Here is a 27500-nt window from a genome sequence, read left to right as displayed (position 1 = left end):
TACATTCAAAGGATCTAGATCTACAGAACACCACCTGGACACATTAGCTCCCTGCCTCCAGGTGGCTCATCTTCATTGTTCTTGCAGTTTGACACAGATGTCCAGTATACTCAGTCAGCTACCAGACACTCTCTGTGGTCTCTCAACTTCTCTGGTTCCGTAGGAGATGGGTTTACAATATCACATGTAGGCAGTGATGACAGCTCTATGAGCTGAGGTGTGGACCTTAAACCAATAGCCCAATAACAAAACTGGGCACAGCCTTTGCAGAGGAGACCACAGAAAGTCTGTCAGTGTTCCCAGGATTACGGTGAGATAGGGGCTGAGCAGTGTGTCCAGTGAGCACAGTAATATCCTATTTCATTTTTATCATCTTGTTGAAAGAGGTTACACCTCATAACAGTGCCACTCCCTGAGCCAAGCATATATAAACCATCACAGATAGCATTATGTGTACATGATGAGGAATATATACTATAGCAAAGAAAGGAACTGCACATGATGGAACATCTCTGTTGTCTTAGAACTTGGGAAGTGGAGGCACAAGGATCAAGACAAACAGACTGATAAAGAATGAAAGCATGTCATTCCCAGGAAAATGGATATGACTGGAGATAACATGTTAAAAAATAAGCCTGTTTCAGACTGACAAATATTATTCACTTTCTCTCAATGATTAGTCCTAAGACTCTACAGAGATGCATACAACCCTGGATGAGGAACTGCGTAGGGAACTAAAGAGAGCAAGAAGGGCAGGAAGAGGGCACTAGGTGAGAGGGGAGGGAGAAGGAGACCAGTGTGACTGTTGCCAGCTGACAAACAAAACTTGCTGCTCCACTCTGGCTTTCTCCCAGGAGCAGGCTTTGGTGGAGGCTTTCCTGTAGTCAGGATGGGAGAGGGTGGGAAAGTGTACATTCATAATAAGTTTATAATTTTATTCCTCGTTTTTCTCTTAGTGGAATCAGATGTTTCTGACAACGAAGTTCCCATTTGATACACCCGTGAGATGAGAAGTGTATCCAGTGGTTATCTTTAAGGGGTCACTCTTTTGCCAAGTTGGATCTAATTCAAATACTGAGGCAAAGTGTTTTCCTTGTTAAATTTATTTCAGTGGTTCTTTAAGGAGAAAACAGCATATAATTAGTTCTTTATTAGTGGGGAGCAGACTCCGCCAGTCTGAGAAACCTTTCCTCTCTGATGTTTATGAACTGAGGGAAAATGAGCTTCTAGAAGTGTGTAATTCTGCCACTGACTCCAGGAGGCACAGAAGGCTGAGGAGGGTCCCAAGATCCTGTAGGCTGCTCTTGCCAGCTAAGATATGGAAAGCTGCTCTCCTTATTGTTCCTTCCTTCATTGCTCAAAGCACCAAAACCTAGCACTGAGAGGACAGTGAGGCTGTAGACTGATCAGAGGCTCAGCCCTACACACCCTAGAAGACACACAAGCCTCACAATAAAATGCCAGTGCCAGACCCCACAGATTTGGTCACGATGCAGTCACAAGCACTTCCTGTCATGAGAAACTAGAAAACCCAACACACATGAGGCATTTGCTCACACACATGAGGCATCGCTCACACACACTAGAAAATAGGCTGTGCATCAAGACCCAGTGCTCTGGAGGGTGAGCCAGCTTGGACATTGCAGGTTAAGTTTCTGAAAGAAAGACTTGTGCTGTCAGAGTCCAGAAACCTGTGTGACAGTGCCCTGATGTCTCTGCTGATGGAAGTGCTCTATGTGATGGATTTTCTCACAAGGCTAAGTAAAAAATGACCAGCTTAAGTATCCTCATAGCACACATGCTCCAAGCAACTTGAGTGGAAAGCTCTCCCTAGGGCAAATGGCAGGGCAACAGCAGAGATGCCAAGGGAGATGAAAGTCAGTGCCCTTAAACCACTGTCCCCAGCACACTCCAAGAGCTGCCACGGGGTGGACAGAGCAGGAGAACAGGAGAGCTGGCCCTCCCAATGGGGGTGGGGGCTGGGAGTGTGAGGTGTGTGAAAGCCCGGTCAGAGGGGGAGAGTGAGCAAGAGCTGGCCCTGCCTCTTGTTGATGACAGCATTGGGCAGCCTAGCCAGAGCAGTGCTCAATAGCGTGCCCTGGTGGTACAGATAAGGGAGAGTCAGCGGGCTGACCAGCCCAGCTACCACCCAGGCCCAGATCCAGAGCCTTGATATAGCCCACCCCAAGTCTGCATTATCTGTGAACTGTTGAGTGTCAGTCCTGTTGATTCAAACTGCAGGATTTCCATGACACAGGGCAACAAAAGGATAACCAGGCCCAATGAGGATTCAATACTGATGGTTTCACAGAAACCAGAGACCTTGAACCAGACCAATGACTCATTGTAATGAACATTCACAAGTGAAGATCTGTGGACAGAGAGGAGTGTGTTGTGGGGACACTCTGTGATACACTACAGCTTCCATGACAAGATGTTTTCTATGTTTTATTTTGTTTTGTTTGTGTGGTTTTTATTATTTTGGTGGAGGGAGGGAGATTGCAAGGGCAGGAGGCAGATACAAGGGGACAGGGAGATGAGTGGGACTGGGGTGCATGATGGGAAAGTCACAAAAAAATCAATACAAAGTTAAAAAAAAGTACCCCTAGATCTTGACAGGCAAAATTTACAAAAGGCTTTGAGGTGACCTAAAAGTTACTCAATGCTTACCAAAGCCAAAAATCCAGTGCTTTTAAAATGAAGACAGCAAAACTCAAGCCCAAGCCCAAGCCCAGACACTCAGCCTGGTAATAGTCACAACATTACGACCATATGTTCACACATGCATACACAGACTCTTACAACTTTCACATGTAACCCCTCCACACACATACATACACATACATACATACACACACACACACACACACACACACAGAGAGAGAGAGAGAGAGAGAGAGAGAGAGAGAGAGAGAATGAATTATATATAAGAAAGATAAAGCCACAAAGATAACTGGTAGCTTTAAATTTCTGAATACATGGTGAACGAGTAAACAGAAGATCACTGGTGACTGCAGACAGCGTTTCATAAGTGAAATCTGACAGAGACACAATGTTCTACCCTCAAGGGTGCATAAGAGAATTAGTTGCTTATACAGTACATACATTTCTACAAGAAAGTGTTAGTGAAGAAAATAAAAACCAGAATACTTTCTAAAACCTTACCTGGCCTTGAGTTACAATTCCCAAGTTATTTAACTGTCCATATTTGAATCTGAACTTGATTTCATTAGTATAATGCCAAGTTCCTTATCTTTAAAATCCTCAGAATTATGACATTTGTACATCACTCTGAGGTGTTAGTGTGATAGTTTGAATGAGAAATGTCCCCATTGGCTCACACATTTGAACACTAGGTGCTACTTTGGTGGGTTACAGAGTGTGGCCTTTCTAGAGAAAGCATGTCACTGGGCTTGGGCCTCACTCCACTTACAGTGTGTTCTTTACCCTCCATGTCCATGGATGAATGTGCTTTCTTAGTCTGCTAGAGCAACTGCTGCCAAGGCTCTCCTTGACATTATGGATGGACTCTCCCTCTAGAATCATAAGCCCAAAGACTTGCTTCTGGTCATGGCATTTTATCAAGGCAACAGACAAATAACTAACACTAACCCTCTGTCCTGTGCTTCTGTGGGAAGACACTCTGTCTGCTACAAAGACTCAAGCACACAGCTACACAAGCAGAGCTCTCTAGCTCATCATCACATTCCAGTTCTTTTAAAAACAATGGAGGCTAACACATGCACACATGGTTAAGGGGTTAGAGACCTGAAGGTGGAGGTGGTATCAGGACCGTATCTAGTTACACAGCCGTATAACCCTGGCTTGAGAAAAGCACTCGTCTATGCATCCTTTCCAGCCTTTATAGCTTACACATTGACCAAGAGCCACACAATTCGGTTACTACTTGTGACCAATTTGTTACTTCACTTTAGTTTCCTTCCTTTTTCTTTTTTCCTTTAAAACTAGGGACATCTAAACTATCCTGGGTCCCCAACAGAATATGATAAAATACATTTTATTCATACTGCCAACCTGAAGGGGTTTAGTTGAGAACACATCTACTTGTTCATATCCCTTAAAACATTATTCAAAACATATTACAGTACTACAACAGAAATGGATACAGAAATTTCCAATTGTGTAGAACTCTTAATAGCTGAAATCTGTAGATTCATCTAAGGGTTAACTCATTGAAAAGAAATAGGAGGACACATAAAGAAACCTCTAAGAACATCTCCCACCCTTAATTTCCAGTGTGGAATCCTGCCCTGCCTCTGGAATTTTAGACATGTCACTTGGGCTTCCGGCAGGAAACCCCCAGGACTTTTAGCATTTACACCCAACTATAGGTCAAATCAATCCTAATTACCTATTTCGAAGTAATCCAGCCTCCAAATCACTTGGGTTCTGCCCTCCACATTTATTGTTAGTTTTACATGTGTGTATAAAGTTATTTTACATAGAACATACATATAAAATGCTAAACAAGAAAAGTATATTAGTACACAATAAAGTATTGAAAGGGATCCAAATAAAGCCAATCACAGCCCCCTTGCCTGAACCTAAAGCCTCAGGCAAATCACTGCACGATGTCTCAGAAGAGCATTCTAAGTCCCTGCAAGCATGTCTACTGTGTGCATGTCAAAATCAACGGGAAACAAGTCACAGCAACACCAACACGTTCTTAACATCCATGTTTACTTTTTAGTGGGTCATTTCTGAACCTAATCTAACTTCTTTGTTAAATAGAAAAAACTCAATCAAGTCATAACAAAAACAATAGAGATGTGATTATGCCAGAGATTTCCTGTAATTGAAGTAAAAAAAAGTTTAGATGATGACCTAGAAGAAGAAACCTCCCTAAACATTTTATTACTTTAAAATACCGCATGTCTTCTGCCCAGCAGTCATCATCCACACCACAGGCCTTCGGGATCTCAGTAGCCACACCTAGTGATTTAATCTCCTCAATAAGAACCTGGGAGGGAGAGCAGATGCACTCCAGCCCTGGGTGATGGAGGGGTCTGTTCAGGAGCTTGATGCCTGGACCTACCCTACTGGGGCTCCTGCAAGTAGCCTGTGAAAATGTCAGCTTGGAGTCTGTTCTGGATGGCAGGGTCCCTAGAGAGCCCGAATGTTGGCCTATTTGTATTTTCACATGGTTTACAATCTGAAAGTCCTTCCTTGTAGACACTGACTGATGCACAGGGAATGCTAGGGCTGTGGGAACTGGCAGGACCCATGAGAGATAGCTTCCTGGGAACCTTGTGCCCACTGCTTTTGCCCTCTCAGGGACCATAAGCTGCCTGTCAGTATTGTGAAGGTGTCTGAGTGGCAGGAAGAAGCTGGGTGCCATTTTAGTTTCTTTAAAAAGAAGTCACTGTGGAAATGGAAGCAAAAATTACTGGGACTACTAAAAAACAAAACAAACCCATCAAGTTATAAAACATCATTGGGAGAAACCTATAAAAATGATATGCCTTTGTCATGGACAAATATAACAGATTCTTTAAGTAACCACACTCATCCTGCACTGTTCTAAACCCTATAGAGTAACTTACTCTCCTGTCAAATTGATTTACAGGGCAGGAAGTAGATGTGGACTCCAGTCTGCAGGAGGGAAGCAAGCAGAGGGAGGAAGATGCAGATAGTAAAGGTCCACCTAGGGGTTGGCCCTGGCTGGTGTCAGAGCTGCTGTTCTCAGTCACTCTGTGTGCTGCTCCTCAGAGGTTATTGCTCATCAAGCATGAAATACTGAGTGCTTATTACAACGTACCCTGTGTGTCCAGCCAGAATCCTCTCTACACTGCTTGTTTGTATATGGTCAGGGGAACTGCTTTCAGAGACCTACACGTCCAACAATTTCACAGAAACGGTGTTCTCAATTGCGGGCCTTGTATTAGAGGCTGGAAATCTAAGAATTATTTTAGGGTAAGGCACTTAACGGTCATCTCAATACTGTTTGCTAGTAATACTTTTTAAATATATCTTTCAATGGCCAGTGAGATGGCTCAGCTAGTCCAGGCACCTGCTGCTAATTGATGGTCTAAGCTCAATCCTCAGAACCCATATGGTAGAGACAGGGGAGGGAAAGAACCACGATGCCTTTACATGGCATAAGCATGTGTGTACACACTCATACACATAAATAAATAAATGTAAAAAGAAAAGTATCTTTATTCCTATCCTCGAAGTGCCAATTTTCAACACCATGAGAGATGTGGACTGACTGTTTTAAGTGCAGTATTCCATGAGAGGCTGGGCAAGCTGAACAGTCAGCAAGCAGCACAGTTGCCCTGTCAGGAGGAGGCGTCTATTCCAGGTAGTGTTCTAATTTTGTTGCTATCAACTTCCCAGTCTGCAGCTTGTCAACCATCCAAACACCTGGCAGGTTCTAAATGCAGCCTGCAGGAACCCAAGACTAGTGGCAAATGAGGCTTCTTGCTTTTCTTATTATGTCCTATTAAACACAAGGATCACAGAACAACATCTTAGATAGTAAATACAAATATTAGCACTTTCTCAATGAAAACAGGAACAAACATGACAAGAAAAGGCACTGATCATTTGGGCTTTTAAAAAGAGGTGAAATAGTGCCTTTTAAACTTGACATCAGCACATTAACACATATCTGCCAACCTCTGAGAACCATAGGAAGAGAATACTGTATATTCTAAGGTAGACCCATCATATTAAGAATAACACTCATCAAGTCGATTTCTCTTTCCTTTTGACAATGAGGAGCACTTGACAACAGAGAGCTCATATATATGTTTAATAGCATGACATGTGACTACTCTGGATCTATGGAAAAGTCATCAGGGGCTGATGTGGGAGCATATTGACAGCTGTGTTGCCTAATGAAGGACACAGAACAGCAGTGACAATGACGTAGAGGGGCACGTGATGTGATGAAAAAGGCAGCCAGAGGGAACAATGGCTGAAGCTGCAGACAGACACTGGGATGGGTGTGCTGTGACAGACTGCTTCTCAGACTTACCTGTGCTCACAGACTGAGCCGGCAGAGGAAGCTGCAGTCCTGACTCCCCAAAGACTATACTTCCTGTTAATAACAGTGAGGGCAGCAGTGAGGCAGAAGAGCCAACAGCATGGTTAAAGGAGTTAGAAACACTGGGTACTACTACTGCTTCCTAGTCTATGTGATCATTAACTACACACCGAAAGAAAGGAAGAAAGAAAGAAAGAAAGGAAGAAAGAAAGAACCAGTTCATTGTTATCCTTGCTCATCTTGTGGTTTCTGTTACAACAGTACTGCTTTACTGATCTTAAAGTATACGATGAATGACACTGAACAAAACATTCATGTTTCCCAATACCTCTTCATAGGTAGGGCAGAGTACAGTTTCTAATATCTCTTTTCTCTTTCTTAATGCTCTCTGAGGGATTGCAACTCCTACTTTACAAATTAGTTCATTATTCACCAGTCCAATGTCTAATAAGACATATAGTAGATTCTAGTTTTAAGAAAACCATCTCATTTATGTAAAAAAAAAAAAAAACCATTCATTTTGAATCTAGTACCTAGAAAAAAAAGCCTTTTAAAGTATTCAGGTTAGGCATTTGTGTATGTTATGATGGTATAATTTCAATGTCAGCTTAAACTAAATTGCTAATTATTCTAGTCTCTAAGTCGCCTTTTCAGTACATATAATAATTGCTGATGCTCCAAGGGCATTTCTTTATGAGACACCATTTAAAACTCCAAACAAATGACTCTTCTTACGGGAGTGGGGGTTGTCTATGGCCCTAAGGATGTACCTTTGAAACTGTGGGTACCAGCAAGCCATAAAGCACATATGTATGAGTATTTTGAGCATTGTGGCTGTCTACCTGCTGCACCAGATCAGATTCACACCCAACTCAGAGGTGTGGAAAAGGTGCCCTCCTGCTCCCCTCCCACCAGCATATGCTGGAGGGTGTATTCACAACATAGTGAAACAAACTAGATCCTTACTAACAACAACTGTCTGAATAAGAAACCTAGAGCAGAAGAAGGCAGACAGGTTATAGGTAATTATAGGCATTGTGAAACAAAACAAGTTATTCAATAGGAGACTATAAAGCCATTATGAAAAGGAGTACCTCAGCACTAGGGGCTTATAAGGCTTCATTTTCATTCTGAAGGAGTCAGGAGATAAACTGTTCACAAACACCATCTTCTGCCACAACCAGTGAAGAATTTCATTTGCAGGTGCCATCTAGAATTTGTCTTTGAACTTTATATTTGTGTTTAGTCTAAGTCTTAAAAAGTGACTGCAAAAATTAAAAATTTAGATATGGAATATATAAATATAGAAAAACCATCAAACCTTGCCACAGTGTTTAGTGATGCCCTGAAGAGTAAGCATGTGGACCCAAATGCCAAGAGGAAGGCGAGCAAGGGGAGTTTTACAGAGAATCATCCACTGCTGTCTGTTCATTGTCTGTGAACTTTCAGAGTGTTGTGGCTCCAGAGACAACACTGGCCATCTGCTCACCTCTCCACTCCACTGTGCCAGCTCATACGCAGGCCAAGGAGCAGAGTCTGCCCAAGAACAGTGTTTATTATGTTTGTACATTTCCAAACACCTGAACTAACAGGCTAGTGAGGGGTGGGGAAATGTTCTCTGAAAATGCAAAGAACAGAGCAGCTGTGAACAGAAGCTGTTATTCACTAAGGTGTCTGCCCTTGGCTCAGGGCCACAGTCTGGAAAGTTCCCTGTGTGTGGCTAGATAAAGCCCTATGCTGAGTCCCAAGCTAAGGACTCTCTTGTTTCCTTGTGCGCAACCAACTCTTGAGTACGTCACTTCCTCTCTTGGAAAGGTCATTAACAAGAAGGCAAGAAAGGGTCTAAGTTGTTCACTGAATAAATATAATGTAAGGGGGAAAAACATCTCAGAAAAAATTTCAGATGAGGCTGTAAGCTCAAGTCCCTAACTATGGTAATCAATGATCTGAATGTTTGAAAAGAAATGTGTCCTTACTAGGACCCTACAAATGCCATTTCACAGTAAATGTTTTGGATGAGATTAGGTGAGTCAGACAGAGGTGGGAGGCCATAATCAAAAGTCTTTCACAATAGGCAGGTGGCAGGCACTAACTTTGCTACTACTACATAGATATTATTGATAGTGAGCCTGAGGCTGTGTGAAGTGAGAGGAGTCTCACTCATTGAAATACCCAAGATGCTCTTTATCATACCAAGCAGCTCTTTATCAAGCAGCTACAGTAGCTTCTCTGCAGGAATGCTGGCAATGCCTGATAGCTCTGCATCTGTCCTGCTTTCCTTTCCTGCAAACAACCTCACAACAGTGTCCGCCAGAGTAGAGCTCCCCTTGAGTGTGGACACAGGAAAGATCTGGCTGCAGCTCTTTTGGAAATGTGGCATCTACCTAAATGTCTTCCACCTGAGCTTTTCTCATTGAATACTAAAGGCCAGCATCTATATGGAAATAAGATGGAGCTAACTCCTGTGTACTATGCCAGAATGAAGCTCAGTGCCCTGTGGGTAGGCTCTTTTTATAAAGAAACACTGCATGTTACATCCTTTATAGGGCCCATGTGGAAAAACTGACTGCCTGAGTGACTGCCTGATTGAGATGTTACTGGGTGTCATTTTAGCAACATAGGCTACAATGATGCGATCCGCCCACACACTAATCACTAATCACTTAAACACCTACAATATATCCAACATATGCAGAAGAGAATGCAGCGACAGTGAGGAAAGTTCAAATGCACAGGCATAACTACAAAATACACAAGCTGGGACACGTGAATCACACAATTTTTTGTTACTCAATACTTTGTAAGTGGTTTTGAGACTAATACCAACATTTTGATATAACTTAAACATAAGATTAGGAAGACCTAAAAGTATGAGTAACATACATTAAAACATCAAAGAAAGCAAGCAAGTCAGGTCTATCACCTATCTTTCATATATATAATGTTCTGTTCAAAACATGGTTTTCTTTTATTTAACATTTTAATTTGTTTTAATTGGACAAAATGGTAGTCATAGTATCTATGTGTAACTGAAACATGCACACTCTATGGGGTGGCTAAGTAAAGCCTTGAATCACACTGTGTTTGTGGTGAGGACACAGATTCGACTCGCACAACTGTCCAGGAATGCCAAGATGTCATTACCCACAGTTAGCACATCGCTCTAACTCACTTCTCCTGACTCAGGTTCTTCTCCCCTGACCAGAATCTCCCTTTTAGGGTTTTTACCTGGATTTCTGGTCGCTTGTACACAAGAATCACTTTCACACCTTGGATGTGTGTGTAAAGCAGGTGGATGTTACAGTTTTTCTGCAGTCATCTTAGGAAAGACAAGGGAGTTACCTCCTACTTGAATCCTTAGATGTACTTCATCGTGAGATGCTCTTTCATGGCTTAACCCTGAGCAGAAATTACTCTTGGGGAAAACACATTGGCTAAAAAGCCAACTTCATTCAAAAATAAATGTATATTTGTAGAATCACTATAATGATAATGGAAGAAAAAAATCAATACATTCCTTATTTCTAAGCTATAAAGTACAATACTGTTACTACAAAAAGTATTTCAAAACTATTCTTTAAAATAGTCAAACATTTTTCTCTCACAGAGGACACTAGTAAGAGTAGCTGGTCTGGGAAACAAACAGGCAGGCATAAGACAGACTGGAAGGCAGCATGTGCTTCCTGTGGAGTCAGAACTGCTAAACAATATGCATGTGGCTTAAAAAAGGAACACAAATTGGCTTTATTCTAAAACAAAAGTCCACATCTATGTACAACTACAAACGGTGACGAATCAAACATAAATCATTACGTCACAAAGGTCATGGACATGAGACGACGGTTGGAGAAAACAGCTCTACTGTTGCATGAGTGGTGCTTAAGGTCTAGCATGAAAAGTTCAGTGTCAGATCACATGGGTAACTTAAAAGCTGCTGGATTTCAGAGTGACAGAAACAAGGATGAACCCTGGAAGTGAGTGCAAGGGAGGAATGCCAGCTGATGAACACTGTGGTTTTAGTAACGAGGACAGTAGGAACAGCAATATTTCTACAAATGATTGCATTATTTTATAAAGTATAGCTATCTTAGTAAGTTAACCCTCTACCTTTCATCGTCCTCCCTAATGACATGTGCAGGAAGGAGAGGACTTCAGTGGTAGAGTGCTTGGGCTCAGTCCCTAGCACCAAAATAACAAAATAATTGTCTCAGAGGACCTTGTGCTATCCATGTATCCATCTTACACCTGGGTATGCAAATGAGCATTGGTGAGTGAACATGGTCTCCACATGGACCACATGTCCCAGGTCTAGCCACTCTGTGTGCATCCCTCCTCTGCTACACCCTGCCGGTTGTGAGAAGTCTGACCTTCTGATTTTATACCAAACCCTACTCAAATCTCTGGGACAGGAAATTGGTCCAGGAGTGCACTGCAGCTTGATTGTATTTACTCATTTCTGAGTTACTATGTTTGTCTCAGGCATTGTTCACAGAAAAGCCAGGCTCTTGGAGACAGAATGCCTCAAAGCAATCTTACAGAACTGAGTCTGTGTGTGTTGCTTAAGCTAAGATGGTCAAGGGCAGAACTTAACAGGACACAAAGGTACATGACTCTTAAGGCACAGGAAGTTCATGCAAATCCCTGTCCTGAAGTACTCTGCTCTTGGCAAGGAGAGCCCAGACTCTAGGACACCTAACAGGGTGAATGGAAAACATTCTGTAGGAAAATCATTTTATTTGTAAAGGTAAAGGCATGAGGCCTCTGACAACAAGGCAAACCCATCAAGTTCTGGGCTGGGCTCTCCTAGAGTATGGTCAATGTGCTCTTTGAATAGCACACTGTGTTTAGGTTTGAAGTGTACTACACTGTATTAGAACTAAGTGTATCTAGTCTGTCTTTACTCATTAGTTTCATGTTTGGGGACTCTGGGATGCCTCTGTCATCAATGAGAATCTACCACACTAAAAAGGACTGGATAGAAAATATTCACTTTGTATACAAGAAAGAACTAAATCCAAAAAGAATCTAGCTCAGCTTCTGCCGTTTAGTATAAAAATCACCCAAGAAGGCCTTGCATTCACTGAGTGGGCTAACTCTTACCACTCTGAAATTAAGGTCCAACTCACTAGAGATGGTAAAAGGAAGAAGGCAGTCATGGCCGACACCCACTTCTCTGGTATCAGCAACTTCACAATGCCTTTCCAGCAAGAGATCTTCCCAGTCCAAGATAGGCTAATCTAAGTCTGACTTCTAAATGTAGTACTGTGAATAAAGACAGGTGCTGGTGACATGGTCAAAGAAATTCATGGGAAGTGAAATCCTGCCTCTTCTCAGGGAACATCGCTTATGGGGCTTGCCAAGTGTAACTCATACAGAGTTATAATCTGGAGTTATCTACACCCACTAAAAGGGTGACCATCTAAATCAGAGTCCCACATGCAGCTGGACTCACCATTTTTCCGTTCGTTCAGAGTGGGTAAGTGCTGGCTGGACTGTAGAGACAGTTCCTGGAATTCGTGAGCCACAGACTCACTTTGAGGACTTGGTGCAAGATGGGCTAGAGGCCCCAGCTCTTCCTCTGTGTCTATGGCTCCTGTGTGATCCATTGTGTTCCAATCACTGAGACACCTCTTTTACGCAGCCTGTTGAAGAAAGTGACAAACCATTTAAAAATGAAATAGTATCTTAAGTTTTCTCCAGTTGACACAAAAGTATTAAGCCAGGCATTCAAGGTCCATTATAGTTCAGTTCTATCTGTGCACCCATTGCCAGCTCCTCCTCTCTGCATCTCAGGCTCCTTCAACAACTCCAGGGAGATGGCTCCTATCACAGTAAATAGAACCTGAAAGGCACTTTGCATATATTATTGTATCAAGATTCATAAAAACTATAGCTATCACTGTCATTTAAAGATTTCAACACATGCTAGATGAGAAGTCAACAAACACTAGTAAAAATGAAGGCGTGGGCTGGCTTGAAGATCCACCCCAGTGCCTATATTTTGGGGAACTCTTAAATTAAATCAGCACTCAAAGCAACCAGCAGTACTTCACAGACTCCTTCACCAGCCTGGGCCTCAGAATGAACTAAGACGGAGCAAAGAAAAAGCAGTTAAGGAAAAAAAGGTGTATTTTACGTCACTGAGACTTGGACTTGGAGTTGCTTGTTACCATGGTGTAATTTAGCTCATGGCTACAAAGGTCAACTCCTGTGTTTCCTTCTAGACACAAAAAAATTTAAGTCTAAGACACAAAGCTTTGTATATGCAGTAAGATCTGAATCAACACTGGTGGCTTAAGAATAGCTGATGTCCCAACCGGTAAGAAGGACACATGTTCCACTATGTTCATAACAGCCTTATTTATAATAGCCAGAAGCTGGAAAGAACCCAGATGCCCCTCAACAGAGGAATGGATACAGAAAATGTGGTACATTTACACAATGGAGTACTACTCAGCTATTAAAAAGAATGAATTTACTGCTTGTGGACGTTGTACATCGTGGTGCGGAGCCTAGTGCGCACCACGATGTACAACGTCCACAAGCAGGATCTGGAGGGCATCATCCTGAGTGAGGTAACACAATTACAAAGGAACTCACACAATATGTACTCACTGATAAGTGGATATTAGCCCAAAACTTAGGATACCCAAGATATAAGATACAATTTGCTAAACACATGAAACTCAAGAAGAATGAAGACTGAAGTGTGGACACTATGCCCCTCCTTAGAATTGGGAACAAAACACCCATGGAAGGAGTTACAGAGACAAAGTTTGGAGCTGTGATGAAAGGATGGACCATCTAGAGACTGCCATATCCAGGGATCCACCCCATAATCAGCTTCCAAACGCTGACACCATTGCATACACTAGCAAGATTTTGCTGAAAGGAACCAGATATAGCTGTCTCTTGTGAGACTATGCCGGGGCCTAGCAAACACAGAAGTGGATGTTCACAGTCAGCTAGTGGATGGATCACAGGGCTCCCAATGGAGGGGCTAGAGAAAATACCCAAGGAGCTAAAGGGATCTGCAACCCTATAGGTGGAACAACATGGTGAACTAACCAGTACCCCGGAGCTCTTGAGTCTAGCTGCATATGTATCAAAAGATGGCCTAGTCGGCCATCACTGGAAAGAGAGGCCCATTGGACACACAAACTTTATATGCCCCAGTACAGGGGAACGCCAGGGCCAAAAAAATGGGAATGGGTGGGTAGGGAAGTGGGGGGGAGGGTATGGGGACTTTTGGGATAGCATTGGAAATGTAATTGAGGAAAATATATAATAAAAAATATTTAAAAAATAAAAAAATAAACAACAACAACAACAAAAAGAATGGCTGGTGGCTACATCATTACTTGTGGAAAAGATCACCTTCTCTACTGAATTGTCTTTGCACGTTTGTTGAAAGTCAGCTAGCCTCTAGAGTACAAATGTGTGCCTTGGCTTTCTATTCAGTTCAGAGATCCCCAAGCACTACATGTGCAGGAAAGACTGTAGAATATGCTATGGCAAGAACAACTACACTGATGTGGGCTGGGCTGTCCAAAATATGGAAGGTGAGGTTGAATTTTACCTAAAAACAGTCTTAAGAAGAAATCATCAAAAATTAGAGTCTCTGCAGCTGCCAACCTCAATCCCACTGTCATTGAAAACATCCTTCAATAAAGATGGCAGTGCATCAGCAGCAGACTGCAGAGAAGATTCATGCAGCAGATGGAGCATCATAGGAGATGCACCACAATGCTAATGCCCAAGGGAAGAACTGAAACTAGCTTTTCTTAATTCTTTAGTATTAAATTCAGCGCAAAAGCTGACACCTTGGCATGGTCTTTGCAGGTGAAATCCATATGACAATTTTAACATAATGGATGAAAGGAGCTAATGCAAGCAGCATTTTTACATTTCTATAGATTGTAAATAAATGCTTTGAAAAGACTCGAAAGTTAAGGTGGAAGACAGTAATTCCTAAATAACTGTTCACAACAACACAGATAACCTTAGCTGAGACACTGATGAGGGAATTTAAATAATATTCTAATAATTACCCAATTAACTCCCAAAAGAAAGGGAGGGTAATGAGGAAGAGATAAGACGGACAATAACAAGTGATAAGATAGTAAGCGATAAGACAGTAATTAATCTTCCAATGATAACGTTCCATTGCTCTAGTTGAAAGAAAGGTTGATAATGTTTGCTTCTTTTTAAGAGCAAATATAGAAATATATATGCTCACAACTAACACACTTTAAAAAACAAAGACATGATTCTGGCAGAGGTAATGAATGGAAGGAAGCCAAGGAGAGGCTGAGGACTACTGCTCCCAAAGAACGGTGAATTCAAAAGGCTCTATTAGGTAGATGAATTTATAGGCAAAATTACTTATTTCACTATGAAAAATTAAAATGTAACTCATAGATTTTTCAACACTAATTTTCATTTTGAATTAATTATTCCTACAAAATAAAATCTGTTCATGCCAAAATATTTTGAAGTTACAAGTACCATAACGCCCTTACAATGGTAATAAGCACAGACTCCGAACATCAATGGTGATGATCTGGAGGGTCTTTTAAACAAAGATTTAAAAATATTTTCAAGGCAGTATTACTTGTTCTTAATACTGAAAGATCTTTTTTCAACGTATGCCTTGACACTGTACTCAACCTTAAACTCCCACACACTCCCAAATCGAGAAAATTATAAGCTACATAAATCTTTACAAAATGTAGCAAAGGGAAAAGAGTAAGTTAAAATTTTTTACTTAGTATCTGTGAACATCTTTGATAGAGCATAAAATATATTCTGAAATTTGCAGAATGTCATCTTAAAGTCTACTTAAGTGCTTGCCAATTTCTTTAGAAATTTAAATCCACCATCTATTATAAACAGCACTCTGTGTAGAAGTCCCTAGTTGAGATGTTATACAATGGCCATTGTGAAATATTAAAAGAAACCATATTAGAATGGATTGCCTCACTGGGTCAAAACTGAGCTGTCAGGTAAAAAAACATCACTCAGCTTGAAACAGGCAGAGTGACAAAACTGTGATTGTCTGGAACTGGCGAAAGGAATGACTCAGTACAGAACTCAGTAACAGAAACATTCCAAAAGGAAACGTCCAGCACTCATCTGGCAGGAAGTGAATAAAAGGAGAAGGCTGTAACATCAACCTAGGACCCACCTTTTGTTCTGAAAACAAATTCGACACCATTTTCCAGGGACTCCCTGGTTAAGAGTAGCTTTCACCCTTCATCAAGGAAATGTCTCTTTTCAACAGTCAGAGACCTTTACAGAAACTTCAACTACTCAAAGAGCCCAGCTGTGGAGCCCAGTTCTAAAGGACACATCTACAGCACAGCCAGTGCGCCTAAGGTTGAGGGGATACTGCAAAGAGGAGACCGAAAGATCCTAGGAGCCAGAGAACCAGAGAGTTGCTGTCTAAGCATGAGCTGAACAGGAATGGTACCCATAAGCAATGCTAATGTGGACAGGGTCTTAACTGGAGACCTTGAGGGCACTAGGAATGCTGAGAGTAGGACATAGTCTTTCTTAGGGAACACATACCAATTGGTTATTCAGGTTATTTGATTACCAAATCATCAGGCCACATACAGACAAGTAACATTCTACAGAGGAATAGGTCTCATTTATGTATTTAAGAATAGACAAATATATGTAACAAGAATTAAAGAAAAAGAGGTCATGAATTTAAAAGTGAGCAAGGGATCACATGGAAGGGTTTGGAGGGAGAAAAAGGAAGAGGGAAATTATGTAATTTATATTACAATTAAAAAAGTAATCAGCCAGGTGGTGGTGACGCACACCTTTACTGCAGCACTCAGGAGGCAGGTGGATCACTTGAGTTCGATCGAGGCCAGCCTGGTTCCAGAACAAGTTCTAGGACAGCCAGGGTTACAGAGGAACCCTGACTTGAAAAAAAAATAAATTTTAAAAAATCACTATAAAACAAAATAACAAAAAATTAAAAACTTTATTATTTAATACTGCTGTAGTGCTAGAAAAAACATGGAAAACAAAAGAATGGGCATTCCTTCTTGTTTTTTTACTTCTTTGCTCACTCAATCTTTTTTAAAAAATGGATTCAAGATAATACCACAAATAATGATATTTTTAAACACTAGATTATTGGGTTAAGTTACTCTTTAATTCAATGTTAACATGTTTCCAACTGAGTGTTAAATTCAAAGCCAATTTTCTTTCCCTTACACCTCCTTGCTTATAATGGCTAATTTCTGTGATACATAATAGCTAACATGGTCACAAACATATTCAGAAAAAGCTAAACAAGAAGGCACTGAAACCATGCCTAAGAGGAGCTTCTGAAGTTCAGAAGTTTGATACACAACTGGTCAAATGCAGAATGGCTGGTTATCCATTATACACAGCAAAAAACACCTTAGCCATAACAAAGCTGTGTGTCTCTACTCTTCAAGTTCATATGAATCTCAAACGTTAAGGCAAAACTAAAGTTAAAACAGCAGACTTTGGAACAAGGGTGTTTAAAGACACATACAAGTTAATCACACACAACCAAGAACCTACTTCTCAGTTGTATAAATGGATCAAAAGAAATCATAGAAAAAGGACATCTCAATTCAGTTGAGTTATCTTAGAATCAATGCTTGGTAAAAATGCCCCCACTCCCCTTCTCTCTCTTCAGTGTAACAACCAGCCTATCTTAGTTAAGGTTTCACTGCTGTGAAGAGACACTATGACCATGGCCAGTCCTATAAAGAAGAACATTTAACTGGGGCTGGCTTACAGGTTCAAAGGTTCAGCCTATTATCATCATGATGGGAAGCAGGGCAGTATCCAGGCAGACATGGTGCTCTAGAAGGAGCTGAGTGTTACACATTTTGATCCAAAGGCAGCCAGGAGGGTCTCTTCCACACTGGGTAGAGCTTGAGCATAGGACCTCAAAGCCCACCCCCACACTGACATAACCTCCTCCACCAAGGCCACACCTATTCCAACAAGTCCACATCTCGTAATAGTGTCACTAACTGTGGGCCAAGCATTCAAACACATTAGTCTATGGGGACCAAACCTATTCAAACCACGACACAGCCTCTGAGGGGAAGGAGATGAGAAGGATCCAGATTCTCCTACAATGAGTCTGGGACAGAGTGATTCTATTGCTAACCAGAGAAACACTATGTCTTACTTCTTTCATAGAGAAGAAATCATCTATGCAAAGACTGGTAAAACAGGCCCAGAGCAAATTCCCATTGCTGTGTGACGAGGAGATGGCCTGGAGATGAGAGTTCTGTGGGGCCTTAGAGAACCCAGTGCCTGGGCATGGGCACAATAGGGAAGCTGTGATGATGAGCTGGCATTTGTTGGGCAGAAGCATAGGAAGGGCACCCTAACAGCAGAAAAGAGTGACAGGTAATGGGGATCATCCTAGATTTTGATTTTGACAAGGTAACTGTGGCAGAGAGTGAAATGTCAGGAACTAGCCAGTGGCTCTGCCAATGGAACTAAATTCAAATAGCATTTATGAGACGTGATTCCAAAGTGTTAGGGCAAAGAACTGAGGGTGGGTAGATGCTGCCAGATGGGCAGGTAGAAGGCAGGAGCCACTCCTTACACTGAGGGCAAGGTAGTGAGAGACAGAGGAATCCCACTGGGAGAAAATTGTAGATTCCCAGGCAAGAATATGAAAGACAGGTATGTCTGGGGACAGAGATAGCTGACTCTGGGTAAATCCACCAAATTAAACTCCAGATGCCAAGAAATGAAAGCTGCACCAGTTTACAATTTGCTAAAATAAATACCTCTAAATAGTGCTGCTATTTGTAACAGTTGAACTTTCTAAGTAGCCTTTAAATGTAGGATAAAACATACTATAAATATGCCAAATACTGACAACAGTGAATAGAAAAACTCACTTACTAACCCTTCTCTGTAGACAAGATTACAGCTCTGGGAATGCCAACTATTTGTTTTCAACCTGACATGGAGAAATCTGTGCTGTTCTACCAACAAGGGAGTTCTGATGAATACAACAATATCATCTAAGCAAATAGCCCATATGCTATAAGCAGAATAGTGAAAGCACAGAATACATGTGGCTCCTCAACTTATATACTAAAAAGACAGAATTAATGCCAATCACTTCTAATTAAAATAGGTAAAATGCCCCTTTTAGCTAGGGCATCTATTTTTAAAGTTTTATTCATGTGAATGAATCTTAAAGAGTAAGAGTTGATTAGAGGACTGATTTTAAATTAGAATGATTTTCACATTCAGTACACACTGCATTTAAAGCAATTGATAAGTTTAAACCAAAACTAAGAAGTTTTCATTGGCTAAGAAGTAAATACTTTTAAACAGATTAAATATTTCATTGCTTATTTTGTGCAGTGCTGAAAAACTGAATCCAGGGCCTCGTGACAGGTCTGTCATTGCTGTACCACTGAACCACACCTTCTAAGTGTTTTATTTATCTGATTTAAAACAAAAATGAAAATACCTATAACATTCTCATTTGCAAGTTCTCTACACCAGGAAGAAAAGAGTAAGAGAGAAATGTAAGGAAAGGGGAAACTAAATAGAAAGAAGTCTCTCTCCTCCCAGCTGCTGTTTGTACTTCTTGACATTAGCAATCAACAAAATTTAAATTTACAATACACACGATGGAGGCCAAGGTGAGCTTCCCCAAAAGACAGAGTGTGAGCAATAAGAGCTCTTCACCCCTATCTCCTGCTTCTGCACACACACACCTCCACACCTCCACCCAACACCCCCCTCTGCCACCTGTAGCAGGTGGGTGAGCTGACCCCATGAATGGGAGAGCAGGAGAGTTGGTCCTGCCTCTCTCTGGCTGCAGGGCTCAGAAGAGTGGTCCTCGCACCTCACCTGAGCTAGTAGAGGTGAGGTGCAAGGAATGGGGGGGGGTGCTTAGGTGAGCCACCCCAAGACTGTGAGCATGAGCCAGCCCTGCCTCATCTGCCATGCCGTGAAATGGGCTCAAAATGCCCCTCATTTCACCCCTTACCTGTGGCAGGTGGGTAAGTCAGCCCTTGCCTGGGAAAAGTGGAACAAGTGGCCCTGGTAGTATCGGTTATAGGAAACCTGGTAGGCCTACTCAGCTTCTACCTAGTCCCAGATCCAAGGCTCTAAATTGGCCTACCCCAACATTCACCCCCTCTATGACCTGCTAGAGCACAGTGAAGGTGCTGGTCCTACAGATCCAAAGCTACAGGCTTTCCATGACACAGAGCAACAACAGGATATCTGAGAGGAGTATAAAGATCCAGTATTGATAGTGTAGCAGAAGTTAGAGGCCTTAAAGCAGACCAGTAAGTCACTGCAATGAACATTTGCAGGTAAAGCTGTTTGGGCAAAATGGTATCGTGTGGGACACACTGTAGCTTCCATGGTGAGATGTTTGTTGTTGTTGTCTATTTTTATTTTTTATTTTCTTTTGGAGAGAGACTGCAAGAGCCAAGAATGGATATGAAGGAATGGGGAGATGAGAGGGATTCAATAAAAGATATTTTAAAAATTTACAATATATGAAATAAAAAAGCCCATTTACCTAGGCAGGACACAGTGACTAGGTCAGTAAGCAGTGGGATGAGAAACATTGGGCTCCTCATTTGTAATTCAGTTCTTCAGTAATAAACCAGAGAGAAACACTCTTGTCTGACGTATCACACTAACTGTTGTAGACTGAAACTCTTAGCTAGAAGAGAATATAACAGAATGGACAGACCTTAACACACTTTCTATTAATTAAAGTGTGCAATGGCCATTTAATGCCAGCAATCTGACAGAGAGCCAAAACTCACCTCACACATAATGCCTGTGATCTCTAATCAGAAACCTGGACTCCGTTAACAGAAATTACAACACAATTATTATTTCAATACTTCTTGCAAATATTTGTATTGTACGGGTAGACGATAACTCAAAGCTCACCTTTACGGCTATAAACGAACACTCTCAGTAAGTATCTAATATCATTTATTCTGGTCTGATCAGTTTGCTCAAACACTTAGGAGTTGTTGACATCAGCCTCACTCTCATGTATGAAATGACAGTTTTAATCATCTGTGAACATCTTATCACTTGCTCTATAGTTGTGAGTAAGAAATACTCATTCTTAAATACTTATCTTTTTAATGCTGTTGCAGATAAGATATTTTCTTGATTACCGAGAACTCTTGGCTATTTGTTTCCTCATCTTGTCTCTCATTGTCTGGCAATACTAACCTGCTCTTGTGTCCTGTATTTGCCTGCTGTACACATTTCATTAGCAATAGAAACACACACTGTATGGCTTTTGTGTGTAGCGTCTTTTACTTAACATATCTTCACACTCATATTGTCATGAGCATCAGCATTTTATGCATTTTATAGTTAAACAACTCACTGTGTGGATTTACTATATTTTGTGTCCCCATTCCTGGCATGATGGAAATTTGGCTATTATGAATTATATTGTGGTGAACATTATTATACAAGTCTTGTTTGAACATACATATGCCTTTGATCCTTTAGGAATATATATGGGTATGGAATTTCTGGGACTCAGAATAACTATTCTTAGCTAATATTACATCTTAATACCAGAGGCCACACCTGCCAGAAAACCAAAGTCACTTTCAGTCAATACAGAGTGAAAGCTAACACTGAAATCCCAAGGATTTGGAATGATCCTGTCAGAGTTCTGACCTGAAATATGCATTATTCATAATATTCAAACTCTTAAAAATTCAAGAAGTATGGTTCATTTTCAGACTAGTAGATTAATGCCAGTACAACAGATTTGATGTTATTCATTTCCATAATATAAGACACACAATTCCATGAGTACTGCCAAAGTCCACTAAGTAATATATATTAAGATATCCAATCATCTATGTCTACTTACCTCTGTGATGGGCTATTAAAACCTCTTCTCTTTTGTGTGTTCTAATAATAATGAATTGTGCAACTGTTTTCTTCTTTTAAAAATAAATTTAATAATCTGTATAAAAATTAGATTTGCTAATACTGCATCCCATTTTACCAACTGCCTTTCCTCCTTAACAGTAGGCTTTAATATTTAATTCTGATTAAGTCTGATTTACCCATTCTTTGCTTTGGTTGCTTGTTTTGTTGTGTCACCTAAGAAACTATAACCAATTTCAAATATGTAAAGTCTGTACTCATGTTTCCTCTTAAGTATAATTCTCTTCTATCCATTTGGACTTAATATTGTATGTAGCATGGAGAAGAAACTCAACCTTATTACTCTGATGCTAACATGCCATCCTAGAACCATTTGTAGAAAAGATTTGGCTGTTTCTGTTTGTTTGTTTGTTTGTTTGTTTAATTAATTAATTAATTAAATTTGTTTCTCCACAACTGAGTGGGTCTCACTCTGGCCTGGTGGTAGCTCTCCTCCTTCTGTCTCCTAGGGGATAGGATGACTAGTGTGTACCACCATGCACATCCAGGCAGTCCACTTGAATGGTCCTGCTGCTCCCATTTAAATATAGCTCGGCATGCATGCATCATTGCATAACTGTGCTCTTAGTTCTCTCACTGATCTACATGCTTATCTTTATGTCAGTACCACAGTGTCTTACCGCAGCTTTGTAGTAAATTTTATCTTTGAGACTATTTCAATGTTATCCTGGCTGGCCTGAAACTCACAACAATCTGTCTGCCTCTGCCACTCAAGTACTGGGGAATGAAGGTGTACATCACCATGCCTGTCCCTTAAGTTTTAAAATTGAAAAATGGGCATCTTCCAACTCTGTTTCAAGGTGTTTTGGTTATTATGGGTCTCTTGAATTATCATGGGAACTTTGGCTTGCACATTTTTTTTCAAACACAGATCTTTAAGGAAGCCCAAGGGTATTCTGTTGAATCTACAGAAAAATTGCCAATACAGTCATCATTATATTAATTCTTCCAACCATGGGATGCCTTTCCACTTTCTTTTAAGAGTGTCTTTACTTTCTTGTAACAGTGTTTTATGGTTTTCGTTATTTTTGGTTTAATTTCTTCTGGGTATTTTATCTTTCTGATGATTTCTTCTTTAAGTCACCATACAATGCTTAGCAGGCCAGAACCTCTATCTCCACACTCATTCCTGATTTTGGTAACTTGAATTCTCTTTTTCTTTGTCAGAACAGCTAATAGTTGGTGACAAAGTACAAACTTTTACTATTTTCCATTTCTTGAATTATTTCTGCACTAATCTCATTTCCTTCTGTCCACTTTTTCCAGTTTTCTATTGTACTAAGATGAATGAAGATGCGAAGGTGGATTATAGAATTGAGATTGCTGGCTGAGACTGATTTAAAGCTCAACTCTTTCTCCTTGCTAGTCATCAGTATCTGTGTTATTTCATATGTGAGATTCAGAAACTGTAAAGACCCCTGTCCATGTGTGAACGAGTTAAACTACATCCTTCCTGAACAGTCTCTCTATAGTTGGAATGTAAAGATCCAAATCATTTCAGAATCAGAATCAGCCTCTCCTTTGGAGAGCGAAACTGTCCAATTTTTATACCCATGTAAAAATGTCTAATTCTTTCAACTAGAAGTCTCCTTCCATTACTGAAACTATGGCAGCAGATTGTACAGCATAAAGTCTTCTGCTTGAGTCTTGGCTAATTTGTTCTACAAAGAAGAAATATAATTACACATGACTATACAGACTAAGTCATTATAGATGTTCTAGATAGCTTTATGTCAATTTGATATAAGCTAGAGTCATCTGAGAGGAAGAACCCCAATTGAGAAAATGTTACCATAAGATAGGGCTATAGGCAAGCAAACCTCTAAGATACTTTAGTAACTAATAGAAGAGAACCTGGCCTATTGTGGGTTTAACTCTGAGTTGATTGTGCTGGGATCTCTATGAAAATAGGCTGAACAAGCCATTAGAGCAAGCTAATAAGCAGCACTCCTCTATGACCTCTGCATCAGCTCGTGTCTCCAGGTTCCTGTCCACTTTTGAGTTCTTGCCTTGGCTTCCCTCAGTGGATTAAGATTCAGGATATTCACAACAACAGAAACCCTAACTAAGACAATAGGTCTGCCAAGGTCTCTTGGAACACTCATTTTTGGAGTACATAAGATACCCTACCCTGTAAGCCACCTGACCACCCTGAGGCTGCCACCACATGAGGAAGCCACCAAGATGCTACATAGAGCAGTTGTGAGATAACATGGAGTGACCAAGAGAGATACCTAATTAACCCCCAACTACTTCAGCTATCTTTCCCTGCTATTGTAGCTCCAGATTCCACAGGACCACAACCATACCAGCAGCCAAGCCAAAACTTCCCCAAAGAGCCTTTCCTAAATCCCCCAGAAATCATAGGTTTAGAGGACTCTCTTTAGTATATCCTTAGGATTATAAGGGACCAGTTAAGCTGAGCTTGGTGGCACAAGCCTGTAGTCCTAATTACTCAAGAGGTAAGGCAGGAGGGTAGCAAGCTTAAGGCCTGACTACTCAACCTAACAAAACCCTATCTCAAAAATCAATTAATCAATGTTTTGTAGAGGGAAGCATGAGTACTAGGGATGTAGTTCAGGGGTGGATTACTTGCCTAGCTTGTGTAAGACCCTGACTTCAATCCCAGCACCAGTAATATATAAGAAGATAAATATTACCACAAAACTCTATTTTTAATTATATATAATACAGGATATATTATATATGTAACACATGTGCACATATAATGTGCATCTATAATATATACATATATTATATATAACATATATATGTATGTGCGAATGTGTGTGTATATATATATATATATACACACACACATACATATATATATTCATTCTATATATAGGGCCAAATGCCAAGAGTTGGCAACACTACTGGCAAGCCTAAATCATACTTGTATAAACTATCACAGTTTTTTATGAAAAAAATTGCTAATATCTACGAAAATTACAAATGTGTCAATTCTTTGGCCTGGCACTTTATGCTCTAGGAATCGAGATGAAATGGAAATGGGACTTCCAGAACACCGTGTGGCCACTGGCTCCTGAAAGAGGAACAACAATGTCAAAACCAACACTGTTTCTAGAGTTTCAGAACTGTAGAAATTGACAAAAGGCAGAGAACAAACAGAGAAATGCTTCCTCAGGAGGAGACTTTAAACCTCAGAGAGAAGCAGGAGTCCTGTGAACCTATGCAAATCACAGAACTAGACAGAGACTGGCATCAAGATTACAACCAACTCTTACAGCTCAACATGGCACAAGTAGTTTGGACAAACACTTCTCTAAGGAAGACATGCAAATCTCTGGCAAACACCAGTTTTTAGGGAAAATGCAGCCAAACCCATAGTAGGGCGAACTTCATCCTTGGCAGAACTACTGTTAGAACAGTCACATAAGTTCCCAGAAACCAACGCTGGGGAGTAAACAGGAAGCAACGTGCAAACTGCTATCCTTACTTTGGAAACTTTGTCCCTTTCACCAGGAGATCCTGTAATTGATTGCTAGTTTATCTGCACAAGAGAAATGACCACACAAGGACTTGGAAGTAAATGTTTATGATAGCATCTTCAAAATCACCAAGAACCAACAATGAACTATCAGGCAGTGAAAAGATACACACCCTGGGGCACGCAATGGATTCCACCTGGTAACAAGAAAGGAAGCAATCTTGACACCCATGGGAAGGGTCAAAACTCGTAAACGTTAAGGCAAGTAAAAGAAGCCAGTTGCCAAACAATGTGCACTGTGTGGTTCCATTCATATGCAGCCCCCGCCCCCAAGTCAGCCTACAGAGGCAAATTAAATTAGTGACTTTCTGGAATGAGGTCCAAAAAGGGACTGACTGTACACTGGTGCAATTGGGGGCTTTTGTTCTGTTTTACTGAAAATGATGTGAATTATACTACAGTGGTGGCCATAAAATTCCATATAATTACAAAGCAATCAAAGTTGACACTTTGGGAGAACACTGTGGCATGTAAATAATATGGAAGCATTTTTTTCACAGCAACAAACAAACAAACAAATGCAACCCAGATGACCTTCAGTGCGACAGAGTCCACGAGAGTGCTGAGGGAGAATGGACACTTGAGCCACCACCAGTGAGGATCCATGCTCAGAGGCCCTCCATTGGACCAGTGATGGTGAATGTTCGCTACCAGGTAGGCCAGGGTGCATCTAATCTAGCCCTGAGACCTTCTGGGTGGACAGCTACTGGTATCTTCAGAGCCACAGGAGCTAGCTACCTCGGACAGGATAAAGAAACAGTAACAGACTTGTGGCATACAGCAGAGATTTGAATAAATCAATTCTCATCAATAATGTGAACAATTAGTGTTATTATTTTGTCTGTCACATTTCTGGTTTTGGCATCTATTATATGAAATAACACTAAAAGTACAGTAATTATTTTTAAAAATTTCAAACTACATGTCAAACCTCATTTCTAGCTTGTCTTAAATTGTGTTTCAAACTTCCAAATTGTGGGTGGGGTCGTTGCTCTGATGAATAATGACAATAAGGTTTTTAAATTTTCATAAAACATGCACGCTACAGGCTAGTTCTAAAATGAGCACACTTAGGCTAGTCAATTTTCAAACAATATTTTTATTTGCTTTGAGAACATCATACAATATACTTTGGTCATATTTATCCCCAACTACCAGATCTACCAGATCTACCACAGCTCCATCCCCTCCCAACAGTGTGTTCTTTTAAAAATTTTTTAAAAATAACACATCAGTCCAATGCACTGCCCATATACTCCCATGTGTGTGGCCATCCAACGGAGTACAGCCTATCTACCAAGAGACTACTGATTCTTCCTTCCCCAGAAGCCACGGACATAGTTAGGACTGGAGTCTCCTGAGCCCTTACCCATTTCATGCTGGAATGCTGACTTGCTTAATCTTGTGTGGGTCTTGTACAGCCACAGCTGCTGAGCTCCTCAGTACAGTGTCATTCAGTTCTTCCTGGCCTCTGCCTGACTCTTGCAGTCTTTCCTCTCTGTCTTCTGAGACAGCCTCTGAGCCTGGGGTAGGTAGTAAGATAGATGTCCCATCTGGAGCCAAGCACACTACAGATACTTATTTTTTGCACTCTGATTGGCTGTGAATCTCTGTGTCAATCACCTTATTTGATAAGGTGTAGAGCTGTGGTAATCTATGGGCATAGAGATATTTAGAGGGAAGCTCGAATCTATGTCTGTTTAGCAAAATAGTAATAATATGTTCATCACCAGGGAAAGGCTAGTTCTAAAAATAACAGAAGCTGGAATTACAGTTACTTTTTGCATAATTTTTCCAATCTTTAGGGTATAACAAACATTTAGGTTTCAAGATATTTGGCAATATAACATAATATAGCTAAACTAAGATTTTTTTTTAAAGAAAATATAAGTAGTTTTTAACTATGTATTTGTATTAGTCAGGGTTCTCTAGAGTCACAGAACTTATGGATAGTCTCTATATAGTAAAAGAATTTATTGATGACTTACA

At 40.7% G+C, this 27500-nt stretch overlaps 1 protein-coding gene across 2 annotated transcripts in view; it reads right to left on the bottom strand.

The window, feature by feature from the left end:
- Mrtfb (myocardin related transcription factor B) overlaps positions 1-27500 on the bottom strand; it is a 162097-nt gene that overhangs the window by 77382 nt on the left and 57215 nt on the right. The window contains exons 3-4 of one of the 2 annotated variants that reach the window (XM_029470662.1): positions 12465-12654; positions 7004-7066 (exon numbers count right to left, since the gene is read on the bottom strand). In XM_029470662.1, the coding sequence (XP_029326522.1) occupies positions 7004-7066; positions 12465-12618 (217 nt within the window). In that variant the 5' untranslated portion in view covers positions 12619-12654. The remainder of the gene's footprint in view (positions 1-7003; positions 7067-12464; positions 12655-27500) is intronic. The other variant, XM_021184572.2, reaches the window with a different exon arrangement.

The sequence above is a fragment of the Mus caroli genome, chromosome 16 (assembly GCF_900094665.2).
Source record: "Mus caroli chromosome 16, CAROLI_EIJ_v1.1, whole genome shotgun sequence".
NCBI classification, from domain to species: domain Eukaryota; kingdom Metazoa; phylum Chordata; class Mammalia; order Rodentia; family Muridae; genus Mus; species Mus caroli.
Note: the sequence above shows the minus strand (reverse complement) of the source record. Positions and strands in the feature narration are given on the sequence as shown.